The sequence below is a fragment of the Myotis davidii genome, unplaced genomic scaffold (assembly GCF_000327345.1).
Source record: "Myotis davidii unplaced genomic scaffold, ASM32734v1 scaffold135, whole genome shotgun sequence".
In the NCBI taxonomy this organism is placed as follows: Eukaryota; Metazoa; Chordata; class Mammalia; order Chiroptera; family Vespertilionidae; genus Myotis; species Myotis davidii.
Window position 1 is genome coordinate 174979 of NW_006289813.1, and position 12928 is coordinate 187906.

Below are 12928 nucleotides of genomic sequence, written 5' to 3' on the forward strand. Positions count from 1 at the left end.
GATCCCACAAAAATATTTCTAGGAATATATCCCAAGAAATCAGAAACACTAAAAAGAGAGAATATGTACACCTCTATGTTTATAGCAGTACAATTTACAATAGCTAAGATGAGTGGATTTAGAAAACTATGGGTCCAGCTGGTTGGGCTCAGTGGATAGAGCATCGGCCTGCGGACTGAAGGGTCCCCAGTTCGATTCCAGCCAAGGGCACTTGCCTGGGTTGCGGGCTCAATCCCTGGTAGGGGGCATGCAGGAGGCAGCCAATCAATGATTCTCTCTCGTCATTGATATTTCTATCTCTCTCTCCCTCTCCCTTCCTCTCTGAAATCAATAAAGAAATATGTTTAAAAAAAATGAAAATATACCCTAGCTGATTTGGCTCAGTGGATAGAGCGTCAGCCTGTGGACTGAGGGGTCCCAGGTTCGATTCCGGTCAAGGGCATGTACCTTGGTTCGGGCGCACCTGCGGACTGAAGGGTCCCCAGTTCGATTCCAGCCAAGGGCACTTGCCTGGGGTGCGGACTCAATCCCTGGTAGGGGGCATGCAGGAGGCAGCCAATCAATGATTCTCTCTCGTCATTGATATTTCTATCTCTCTCTCCCTCTCCCTTCCTCTCTGAAATCAATAAAGAAATATGTTTAAAAAAAAGAAAGAAAGAAAACTGTGGTACAGCTATACAATGGAATATTACAAAGAAGGAACTCTTACCATTTGCAACAGCATGGATGGACCTGAAGAGCATTATGCTAAGCAAAATAAGCCAAGCAGAGAAAGAAAATATCACATGATCTCACTCATTTGTGGAATCTATACTAATAAAAGGGTAATATGCTAATTAGACCAGGAGACCAGATATCTTCCTACCGTCCAACTTCCTTCTGGACAAAGCCATGGTGGTGGGGGCCGAGGCAGAGGCAGTTAGGGCAATCAGCTGGCAGGGGAGGGCAGGTGGGAGCTGTGAGGCCGGCTGGGGAGGGCAGTCGGGGGCCATCAGGCCAGCAGGGGAGCAGTTAGGCGGCAATCAAGCCAGCAGGCAGGCAAGTGGTTAGGAGCCAGCAGTCCCAGATTGCAAGAGGGATGTCCAACTGCCAGTTTAGGCCCAGGATTGGGCCTAAACTGGCAGTTGGACATCGCCCGAGGGGTCCCAGATTGGAGAGGGTGCAGGCCAGGCTGAGGGACCCCCTTTCCCCCATGCACAAATTTCATGCACCGGGCCTCTAGTATAATGAATAACATAAAATGATTAACTAAAATATATCCAGAGACATAGAAGCATCAAACAGATCGTCAAGCCTCAGAGAGGGGGTGGGAGGGTAAGAGATAACCTAAGGACTTGTATGTATGCATATAAGCGTAATCAATAGACACAGACAGTAGGGGAGTAAGGGCAAGTGCTGGGGGGGTGGGAGCAGACTGGGAGAGGTCAACGGGGGAAAAGGAGATATGTAATACTTTCAACAATAAAGAATTTAAATTAAAATAAATAAATAAAACAGAAAATCTTGAAACATGTTTAACAGTACTTGCCTTTTTTGCAGATTCAGAAAAGAGGACTCCATTATTTCCAATAATGCCAATTGGGTATCCAAATATTCTAGCAAATCCTCAAGAGAAAATGGAAATAAAGAGTTATGACTTCAGAGGGCTTTTAATTCACAACAAACAGACATATTTAACATCCTTTAATTTTAAATCAAAGTTTAAAGTGTACAGATTTTGCCTCTGATATACACCAGGTAATGTCACATTTTATTTCTAAGGTCCTGGAATCTGGATTTTTCTTTCTTGAAAGGGGTGTGTCACATGTAAAGGGGTGTGCCACCTGTCTGAATGCTTGGTTTGGTTAGATTGTAACATGTTATATCTGAGTGCTCACTGTGTACCAGACTTGAAGGATATTCTGAAATAGAATAATCAAAGATACAGAGTCCTTTACAGGTCAATGTTCAAAACTGTGGGCCAATGTCAGGTAACTAGCTTGCCTGAAAATGCCTGTGGTAATGACAGGCCCATGAAATAAAGGGGAACCCTAGCAGGTTTGGCTCAGTGGATAGTGCACCAGCCTGAGGACTGAAGGGTCCTGGGTTCGATTTCAGTCAAGGGCACATGTCTGGTTGCAGGATCAATCCCCAGTGAGGGGCGTGCAAGAGGTGAGAATCAATCAATGATTCTCTCTCATCATTAATGTTTCTATCTCTCTCTCTCTCTCCCTTCCTCTCTGGAAAAAGTAAATAAAAATATATTTTTTAATCTTCCACAAAATACCGACTTCGAGGGAGGGAGAGGGGATACACTCAGCAAAGGCAAACTTAAACAAAAACAGGAACACTGTCAAGCCTGGTGATAACCAAGTTTAAAGTAAGAAATCTAGATAAGCTTAGAAGAAAAGTGCATCACTCCACTTTCGTTTCCTCTGCATCTTTTTCTTTCTCCTTTCCATAAGTTTCGTTTATATTTCTTAAAGGAGAAGAAACAAAGGGAAACGTGATTTTGTGAGGTACACACTTTATAGATGATTTCAGGAAGTTAATTATTTTGTGAACCTGAAGACCTTGACTAGAGAGACCTTCCAAGCGTAATTCTCAACAAGCCTACTTATGACTATATATAGATGTCAAATACCTGGAACCCAAGAGTCAACAGCTGTGCTGGTTGCAGTGGGTCAAAGGCAGCACACTACCAGAGTTTCTAGAACCTGGCTCTGTCTTCAAACTCAAGATGGACAGGTTGCCATTAAGACACCCTGCTTGTGATGCCTGACACAAAGCAGGTGCTCAAAAAATTAATGGATAAGACTGTTATGCAGTTTACTGATAAGCAGGACACTAAATTTTTTAAATTTTATTTGTTCTTTACTCTGACCTTTCATTTATTTATTTTTAATTATGTCTGTTTAATGTGATAAACATGAAACACTGATCAATGGTCACCTAGATTTCTCTTGGTCTTTCAGGCCTAAAATCCTAGCCACACTCTCACTGGCATTGCAGAGAGGGGTGAACTTCCCAAACAGCCCAGCAATCCGCTTTGAGTCCTGCCCCACCCACAAAAGGCTGGGAACTTCGCTCATCACTGGGCAGCAAGGTGGTACTCCTGAAGATAGCCTGCCCTCTTCACTATTTAGACTTTTAACCCATCCTAGCCCTGCCTGGGATCTCCAGTAACAGGACTAGTGAGTGTGGCTCATGCGCCACTATAATAGGGACACCCATGAAGGAAGCACCAGTTCCTATAGGCCAAACAGGAAAGTAAAATATCCAAGGATCTACTAGGGCCAGCAAATGGCAAGGGCAGAGGCAGGAAGAAACCTTTAAGAGCTGCCTGGGACACCTGATCCTTAGAAAAATCTGTTCTTCGCCTTCTCACTCCCTCCCCCGAAATGGCCCTCACCTTCTCATGTTCTCTCTTATTCGCCCTCTCACCTCTCGTGCTCCCCGACTCTTCTTCTCACTCCCCGCCCCCAACTTTACTTCAAGTCCAGTACAGTCAAGAAGAGATGGAGGAAACTGGATATATCCTTAGTATTGTAGGGGACAAAGGTGCCACCAGCTTTTTAGCAAGTACAGGTCAAATACATAAAAAGAGATGATAAGGACAGCCCATCCATCTTAAGAAAGAAGCAGAAACAGTTTGAACTTAGTTTAAACTGCCCCACAATGAGGGTTACATCCTGAACTATTAAGTGGTAAATCCTGTCTATATATCAAACAAAAGCTCTTAAACACCTAAATACAAAAACATAAATTCCACTCCCAGTGTGAACCATTCTCTTGCTCATAAATCAGACCAAGAGAAAGTGTGGTGACTTACCCTTAAGCTTCAATGTATATTTGCAAATTGGATTTTTTATAGCTGGTTGTTTATTCTACTTGGAAATGTTGTCTTCAGACTAACTGCTAAATTTTTCAGCTTTTATCAGACCAAAAAAGTACCCACATTTGTTCTGCCATTTGTCCAAGATAACTATGGGTCTAGCACAGCCGTGGGCAAACTATGGCCGCGGGCCGGATCTGGCCCGTTTGAAATGAATAAAACCAAAAAAAAAAAAAAAGACCGTACCCTTTTATGTAATGATGTTTCCTTTGAATTTATATGAGTTCACACAAACACTCCATCCATGCTTTTGTTCCGGCCCTCCGGTCCAGTTTAAGAAACCATTGTGGCCCTCGAGTCAAAAAGTTTGCCCATCCCTGGTCTAGCATCTATGTTTCAAATACTTTTCTCCAAAGGCCTACAAACTTAACACTTCAGGTGAATGAATTAACGTCTATAAATATCCTTGTTTTGTTTTTTCAGATTTGGTATTCTGGCCTATATTCTGGATCTAGTATTTGCATAAGCCAATATAAGAGGCCGTGAGGTTTAACTCCGTCTGCATCCTCCCAGGAAGTTTTACACATTATATACAATTTCCCAGTTGAATTAGAGACTAAATAATACAAAAGATTGTGCTGAGCCCTGCCAGTGTGGCTCAGTTAGTTAAGCATTCTCTCATGTACCATAGGTCGTTAGGGCACATGCCCAGATTGCAGGCTCAACCCCCGGTGGGGAGCAAGTAGGAGGTGGTTGATCGATGTTTCTCTATCTCATTGATGTTTCTATCTTTCTCTCCCTCTCCCTTCCTCTCAAAAAAAAATCAATAAAAACATATTTTTTTAAAAGACAGTGCAGAAATTTTCAAAATAGTTATCCAGAGAAACAAAAAGAACTACAAATATTTCTGCTAATATGACAATAAGAAAATTTTTTAACATTTTATCTTTATTGTTGAAAGTATTACAGATGCCCCCTTTCTTTTCCCATTGACCCCTTCTAGCCTGCACCCACCTCCCATTCCAAGCCTTCACCATACTATTGTCTGTGTCCATGGGTTATGCATATATGCATATGTTATTTGGTTAATCTCTTCCCAACCACCTACCCATCTCCACCTTCCCTCTAAGATTCAACAGTCTGTTCTATGTTTCTATGTCTCTGGATCTATTTTGTTCATCAGTTTGTTTTGTTCTAAACTTTTTATACAGCTAATGCTGCTAAGTCACAGATAAAGACCTAGACCACAGCATCTAGACATCATCATTTAAAACCTGGATCCATGAAGCCATTCAGCTTCAACTGATCTTTATAAAGCAGCTCCCTTTAGATTCTGACTCACACATTTGTACTGCTCTAAATAACAAAGCTCATGTCAAGTGCATCAAAGCCTTGAGACAAGACAGCATTTATTTTCAAGCAACAGAAAATGTTCACATTCAATTCTTCATCTTTATACCTGTAACTAACGTGTCTCCATATAAGGCTTTGAACTCATTGAATCTGCTCCCATCCACGATTCTAGCAATGACCTAAGAGGAAAAATAACAATGTCTCTGAAAATTATATTACAAAGGAATTGTTACATTGAAGTTATTTATAAGGAAAACAAATTCATAGTGAAGTTGTCACTTTCACAAAATTTCACCCTACATAGAAAATCTTCTCACGAGAATTTCACTTTTCATACAAAGTCATTCTGGGTTCTGATATCACACTTCACTACAGAAGCATTAGCACTGTGTTGACACCAGAGAAGCAGAGAGGCCCCATGAGCTGGTTGCCAGACTCAAAGCTTCAGTGGCTGTTCAAATGTACTGGCCTAGGGTCAGGGATTCAATCAGAAAGCAAGGTAGAGAGCTTAGTCAGAAGACCTCCAACTTGAGGTATCACAGATGATTTGCATGTCCTGGAGCAAAGTCACTTACCCTCTCTGAGTTTCAGTTCTCATTTCTGCAAAGATGGGACAGATGCCGAAACCGGTTTGGCTCAGTGGATAGAGCATCGGCCCGCGGACTGAAAGGTCCCGGGTTTGATTCCGGTCAAGGGCATGTACCTGGGTTGCGGGCACATCCCCAGTAGGAGATGTGCAGGAGGCAACTGATCGATGTCTCTCTCTCATCGATGTTTCTAACTCTCTATCTCTCTCCCTTCCTCTCTGTAAAAAATCAATAAAATATATTAAAAAAAAAAAAGATGGGACAGAGTTGTGAAGATGTGATGACGTAGTAGCAAAATAACCTAATAAAATAATGCTGAGATGAAGAACCAGCTCTGGCTCCCAGCTCTACCACTGAGAAATTAAAGAGTCACAGCCTGGCTAGCTAAAATCCTCTAAGCCTCAATTTCCTCATCTGTTTTTTAAAAAATGATAAGACTTAAAAAGTGCTAATCACAGCACACTTCCTGGCTGTCATTAAAAGGTAGCTATTATTATTAATCCTTTGAAGGGGTTCAGAAGAACAGATGCTACTTTGACATGTGGATTATTTTGAGCTGAAGGCAACTGAGACCCTGCCGGGTCATGAGAAATTTTTACATCTCCCTTAAAGAATTAAAATTAGGGGCCTCATCCATACTCAGAGTTATCACTGACCTATCTATAAGGCAGGGGGAAATTCTAACTGTTGAACATCTGTTCTTCTTAATGTCCTGTGAATGACCCTCCTCCCTTCAGCACTTTCCCTCATCTTTAGCTCAGAATGCCGTATCTCATTTTAACTTTCTGTCCTTGAACCTCTCATGTATGTGGAGTCTTTCTCATGTATGTGAGGGTTCCATCATACATGCATAAATTTGGCTGTTCTCTTAATCTAATCTGCCTGGGTAGACTTCACTGTTAGACCAGCCGAAAGAACTCTGATGGGAAAGTTTCTTTCTCCCCTACACCTTCAATAAAGGTTTACTGATTCTGAATCTGATAATAAAGGATCACCCCACATACATATATACTTAACCTAAAAGGAGTAGAAATCACTAAATAGTTCATCCTCAAAGTTCATCATTATACATCAGGACTATTTCAAGGAGTTCCAAACATGAAGCATATTCCAAATTCCTTCAAAAACTATTATACACATCATTTTTCTACTAGTTCAAACTTCCTTTCTCCTACTTACTACATCAGTGTAGGCCTTCTTTTTGTAAGATGAAAAACTGAAAATGAGTGAATGTTTCCCAATATCTTTCTTTCCAAAAAGTAAAGCTTACTTTGAATTATTTTTTAGTTATTTTCCTAAAAGGTCCGACTATATAATGAAAACATGTTATCTGTTGTAAGTGGTATGTTCCTCCAGAATTGTACATTTTATTTTTTTTAATTGATTTCAGAGAGGAATGGAGAGGGAGAGAGAGAGAGAAACATCAATGATGAGAGAGAATCACTGATCGGCTGCCTCCTGCATGTCCCTCACTGGGGATTGAGCCCGCAACCCAGGCATGTGTCTTTGACCGGAATCAAACCCAGAACCCTTTAGTCCACAGGCTGACCCTCTATCCACTGAGCCAAACCTGCGAGGGCCAAAATTGTACCTTTTAAAAACAATCAACACATAATAACTACTATTCTTCAACACGAAGATAAAGTGACTCAAAGGGCACAACAGCCTAGGGTCACTTAGTGTGAAACTACCTTCTATTTGCTTTACAATGACCACCCAGCCACATAAAATATAGTACCTCATCTTCACAATGACTCGAACTTTAGAAAGCAAACATATCATATAGTACTACTACTCTTGTATGTAGGAGTGGAAATCAATGCTGAGTACCCATCCCAGTACCACTGACTAAGGAGACAAGGACCAGAAGCTGGGTTTTCTGATTCCTATCCCAGTGCTGCCCCACAGCTCCATTCACTAGGAAGACTACTTTACTAGAACAGAAAAGATAATAAATTATCCTCACAATGATGAACATGAGTTAGCAACAGGTGGAAGTCCAGGACACTATTTAAGAAGGCAAGAGTCTATCTTCATAAAATAATCTCCATTAAAATGAAATGGAACTGCCATGAAAACATGGATTTGCATCTGTGCAGCTCATTTCTGTGCTCCTGGTACCTGAAACAGCACCTTCATAGAACAAGTACTCAAAAAATACTGATGACTACATGAAAAAAAGATGGTTTTCCTTAAAAGAATGAATTCTCAACCACCTAGAAAACTTGGCTATCTGGAGCAACACATTTTTTCAAGCACCTCAGACAGTAAGTACCATTTTTTCTGTGCCTATAATTGACTGAAAAGTCAAACTAAAATCCCATTCTAAAAGTTACAGTTGATTAAGTCATCTTGCTAAAGAGGAGCTCCAAAGAAATCCAGAATTTAACAATAGAGCATTTCCTAAATAAACAATTACATACATCCATAAGTGGGATAATACATTCATTAATTCATTTGAATAAATATTTACTGCGTGCTTACCATGTTGTACATTATATAAGGAGTTAGGATCAGGCCATGGAAAATGTTTCATAAAGAACCTTTAAATAATTGTTAAATGTTTATAATTCAAACTGGAAAAAGTAGAATTAAATATATATATGTATATACGTATGTATGTATGTATGTATATATATATACTATCACAACTCCATAAAAATGTCTACATATACATTAAGTCAAAACACCAAAATATTAGCTGCTTTCTCTAGATGGTAGAATTATAAGCAATTTTATGTTTTTCTATATTTTCTGTTCTTTCCACAATTAATACATTAATAGTTTTATAGTCAAGGGGGAAAGTCACAAAATATTAAGACAGAGAATCTGGTATTAAAATAATTTTCTAGTGCCTGGCTGGTATAGCTCAGAGGTTGAGCGTCGACCAATGAACCAGGAGCTCGCAGTTCTATTTCCGGTTGGGGCACATGCCCGGGTTGTAGGCTACATCCCCATGGGGGGCATGCGGGAGACAGTCAATCAATGATTCTCTCTCATCATTGATGTTTCTAGCCTTTCCTCTCTGAAATCAATAAAAACATATTTTTAAAAAATAATAATTTTCTAGCATAGAAAGTATTCTACCAGATATGGATACTGAACAAAATAAAAGACTACATGCTATATGCAAACACTAAAAATTGTTACTCTAGACTATACAAGACTATATCAATAATCTGTAATCATAGCAACAATCTGTAATCTTCACCTGTAATCAAAGTCTAATCTTTGCTAATCTAATATTGATATAAAAGGGTATGTTTTTTCTTTCAACAACATTTCATCCAATTCCTGAAACAAAAATACTGAAAGGAAATAGCTGAAAATGAAGTTGCCCTACATCATTCCTAATGTCCACATTATGAAGTACTGTTTATGAATAAACCAAGGTTCATCATTGTGCAATGAAAACTTTCCAATAACTAACAGGGTTTCCCCCTCTCTCTTTTGGTTTTTATTGTGTACCAGTGAATCCTACACTATGGAAAGATCTTTCTCTCACGTGTCTGTCACTCCTTACTGAGATCTAAACCAGCCCCTATGCATGAACATTATAAACAGACTCTGGCTTTGACAATGTATACACATATGAGGAGACAGACAGCAAGGTTTATGGCTCACAGTTCCACTTTACATACCTCTCGGACATCGAAGTTCCTCTTAAGGTTAGCGCCCACTATACCATACAATTCATCTGCAGGAAATAAAGGATCTTCAGAAGGCTCAATGGTAACCTGCAGAAAATAGAAAAATCCTATTAACCATTTTTAAGACATTATTTCAACATGACATAAGCCAAAATGCTTTTCAGAAAAATAAAAGCTATAAGAACACATCCAACTCACATCCAATTTTTTCTGATAATTGAGACTTCTCACAATCTTCCTAGTTAAGTGAAGGGCGTGATTATCATCCAAAGCGTAGTAGTCAGTGACTCCGGACTTTCTACAGAGTAAAGTACACTAAAATAATCAGATTAGAGAAAAAGAAAAAATGAAATATCTTAAGCCCAAACACCTTCTCTCATCTACGGATGGCATCATTTTTACTTCCAAACCACTTTAATAAATGATATTTAATGTGATCTTCATAATGTCCCTGGCAAACATTATAATGTCCCTGGTATCATCCTTGTTTTACAAACAGGAAAACAGGTATGCATAGAACCTTGCATAGAACCACCAGTAGCTGCATAAGAATCCACACCTCTATTTCTGTCCTGACCTCCTTCAACTAGATCATGGGGCCTTGCTGATAAGGACTTCTATTTAATGGTCAGCCCACATACCTCAAACAAAATTCTACATGATAAGCCCTAACCGGTTTGGTTCGGTGAATAGAACATCAGCCTGCGGACTGAAGGGTCCCAGGTTCGATTCCGGTCAAGGGCATGTACCTTGGTTGTAGGCACATCCCCAGTGGGGAGTGTGCAGGAGGCAGCTGATTGATGTTTCTCTCTCATCGATGTTTCTAACTCTCTATCCCTCTCCCTTCCTCTCTGTAGAAAATCAATAAAATATATTTTTTGAAAAAATTCTACAGGATAAATTCAACCGTAGATGGCACACTTTAGTGATGCTTTGGTAACAACAAAAAGTGTTTGTAACTAACTGAGCTCCTAATGAAGATGCCAACCATGGCCTCTCGCTTCTGAAAGACTGCTGAGCTCCCTCCCTCAGAAGTTACACCTAAAAGCAAGCTGTCAGAAGGTAACTGCAAAGGTTTAAGGCACTGTCCCTCAGATCATGGGTTAAAATGAGTATTGCTAAAATGGTTCTGTCTTAGGGGCCATGGAAGTTCCTGTTCAATTTCAAGTTCAGTGTCAATGAAATATGGGCTTGCTCTGGTTCTGTTCTGATTAGATGGCTTCTTATTTCAGATGTAAAGTACTAGACTTTCTAATAAAGTATAAACAAAATGGTAAAGTCAGGCAAACTATATACCTGAAACAAACAGAATTTTGGTTCATTTTATGAATAAGGACTAAGCTGCTGCAATCTAAATTTTGATATCTTGTCTAGGAAAAATGCCAAACCCTTGGGAGACATTTCCTAGAACTGGGCTCTCACAGTGGTTTGGTGTCACTTGCCACTTCTGGATTGGGTGTCCCTGAATAAAAGCAGACGGTACTTGCTTCTCGTTACAGTCCTCCAGTGCCTTTGCAATGGCAGACCCTTTCTAACTTAATACAATAATTTACAACTGATGATATCTTTTATTAGTAAATACTTCATATATAATACCAGCTACAAGTGCTGACTTCTGGCTATACTGTAGTAATTCAGAAAGCAAACAGAAGCAGGAGGAATTGCTTCCAAATCAGTAAATATTTAAAATAAAATGCTTTCTTTTAAAAGGTGCCTAGTATTTACCAAAAGAGCAGGAAAGAGAAACCTTTGAGGAGGCATTACATTACATAAGTCTTTGTGTCAAATTAATTCTTCTGGATGACTAAACAGAAGTATAAATATGTATTTTTAAAGACAGCGAGAACCTTTGTAAATACACATTTATCACTCTTTGATTAGACAGAGAGAACCCAAAGCAATTTGTGACTAGTAAATATTATGACATTGTTCCCCAAGAAAGCCATCACCATCTAATCATTGTCCTATGATTTTAAACAGGTTAAGAATAATAGCCGGTAGTAATAGGGTGCTTAGTATGCACCAGATCCTGTGCTATGAGGTAAGAACTATCCTTTCCTTCGTTTTACGCATGAGGAAATGAGGCTCCGGAAGGTTACGTGGTTTGTCTAGTCACAATGGTAATAAGTGAGGTAAATGAAGGATGAATTCTAGATCCTACACCCTAAATTGATATACTGCCTACAGCTTTCATGGGCACTGGATTACAGTTTTTAAAGTCAAAAACATTTTGTTAATATTCCATAAATACTATCTTCTTCGCCTTCCCCAGGTTAAGCACAGACAGTAACAGCCTACACTGTCCTATGCCCACTCACCCTTTTCTACCTGCGTCCTCTTTCTCCTCAGGTTGAAACATCCACTCACTGTCTCCCTGTAACAGTCAGTAAACGGCCAGATAAGGCAGTCACCCTGATTCTCCAGTCACACAGTTGTGCTCACCTAAATGAACAAGTGTTCTGTTCAAACTCGGGCAGACCTTAAAGCTCTCCCTCTGAGCTTTTCTATGCCTTCCTCAACTCGTTATTTCTCCTTTGGCCTCTAAAAGGAGAACTGTAAAATTGGAAGCATGCTAGCATATTTTGTAATTGTTTTTTAATTCATTTCTTTCTCTTAGCTGCCTAATTAAATTATAAATCTGAGGTTGGGACTAGGGCTAAAATTCCTCTGTATTACCTATAACACTTAGTATAATCAATCTATTCAAAATAAGTGCTCAATGAGAAAGGAATGAAAACCTGGGGCAAAGATAGGCGCCTAAATCAACCCTTTAATTGGCATGGCAGTGTTCTTTGATAGAAAAGCAGAATTATTATACCCATCTGCCTCCCTGGGTTTGTTTGTGGTTGGAAGATCAAAGGTAGGTTTACCACACCTGAATCTGATGACTAGACGCTTGCCATTCAGGTCTGGGTTCTTTAGGGTATGATCCTGGGCCCTCCTCTACATCTATATTCACCTGGAGGTGAGTTCATCTCATCCTATGGTTTTAGAGTCCATCTCTATGCTGAGGACTCCCATGTAAAGATCTCCAGCACTGGTCTGGGCTCTGGACTCTTACAGCTACCTGCCTCCTCAGCATCTCTACTTGGATGTCTCAAGCATCTCTAACTTATCAGATCCAAAAGGAATGCTTGATCCTCAAATCTGCTCTTTCCCCTGCCTTCCCAATCTCAGGAAGTAAAGCCATTTCATGTCACCATCTTTGTCATCTCACCTTCTTGCACCCCTTACATGAAATCCACCAACATGTCTCTCGATTCCACCTCTAAAATAGAGCTCAACTCTGTTCACCCCGCTACCTTCACTACCACCATAAGCACCTAAGCCACCAGCATCTCTCACCTACGCTACTGATACACCCACCCAACTGGTCCCCCACATAGACTCTTGCCAACACTCCAAGCATTCTCTACTTAGTAGCCAGAGGGAATTTTTTTAATGAAATATTTAGGGTTAGCACATTCTGCTTAAAGCTTTTCAATGGTTTTCTAATTACAGTAGGTCCTCGGGTTACATTGGAG

General features: G+C 40.0%; 1 protein-coding gene and 1 pseudogene across 1 annotated transcript in view; one reads left to right on the plus strand and one right to left on the minus strand.

Annotated features, from left to right (window-relative positions):
• The window catches only part of LOC102752264, a 720-nt pseudogene extending 613 nt beyond the window's left edge, over positions 1 to 107 (plus strand).
• MCCC2 (methylcrotonoyl-CoA carboxylase 2) overlaps positions 1 to 12928 on the minus strand; it is a 54180-nt gene that overhangs the window by 13362 nt on the left and 27890 nt on the right. The window contains exons 9-12 of the mRNA XM_006762374.2: positions 9603 to 9702; positions 9396 to 9491; positions 5274 to 5346; positions 1529 to 1605 (exon numbers count right to left, since the gene is read on the minus strand). Coding sequence (XP_006762437.1) covers positions 1529 to 1605; positions 5274 to 5346; positions 9396 to 9491; positions 9603 to 9702 — 346 coding nt within the window. The remainder of the gene's footprint in view (positions 1 to 1528; positions 1606 to 5273; positions 5347 to 9395; positions 9492 to 9602; positions 9703 to 12928) is intronic.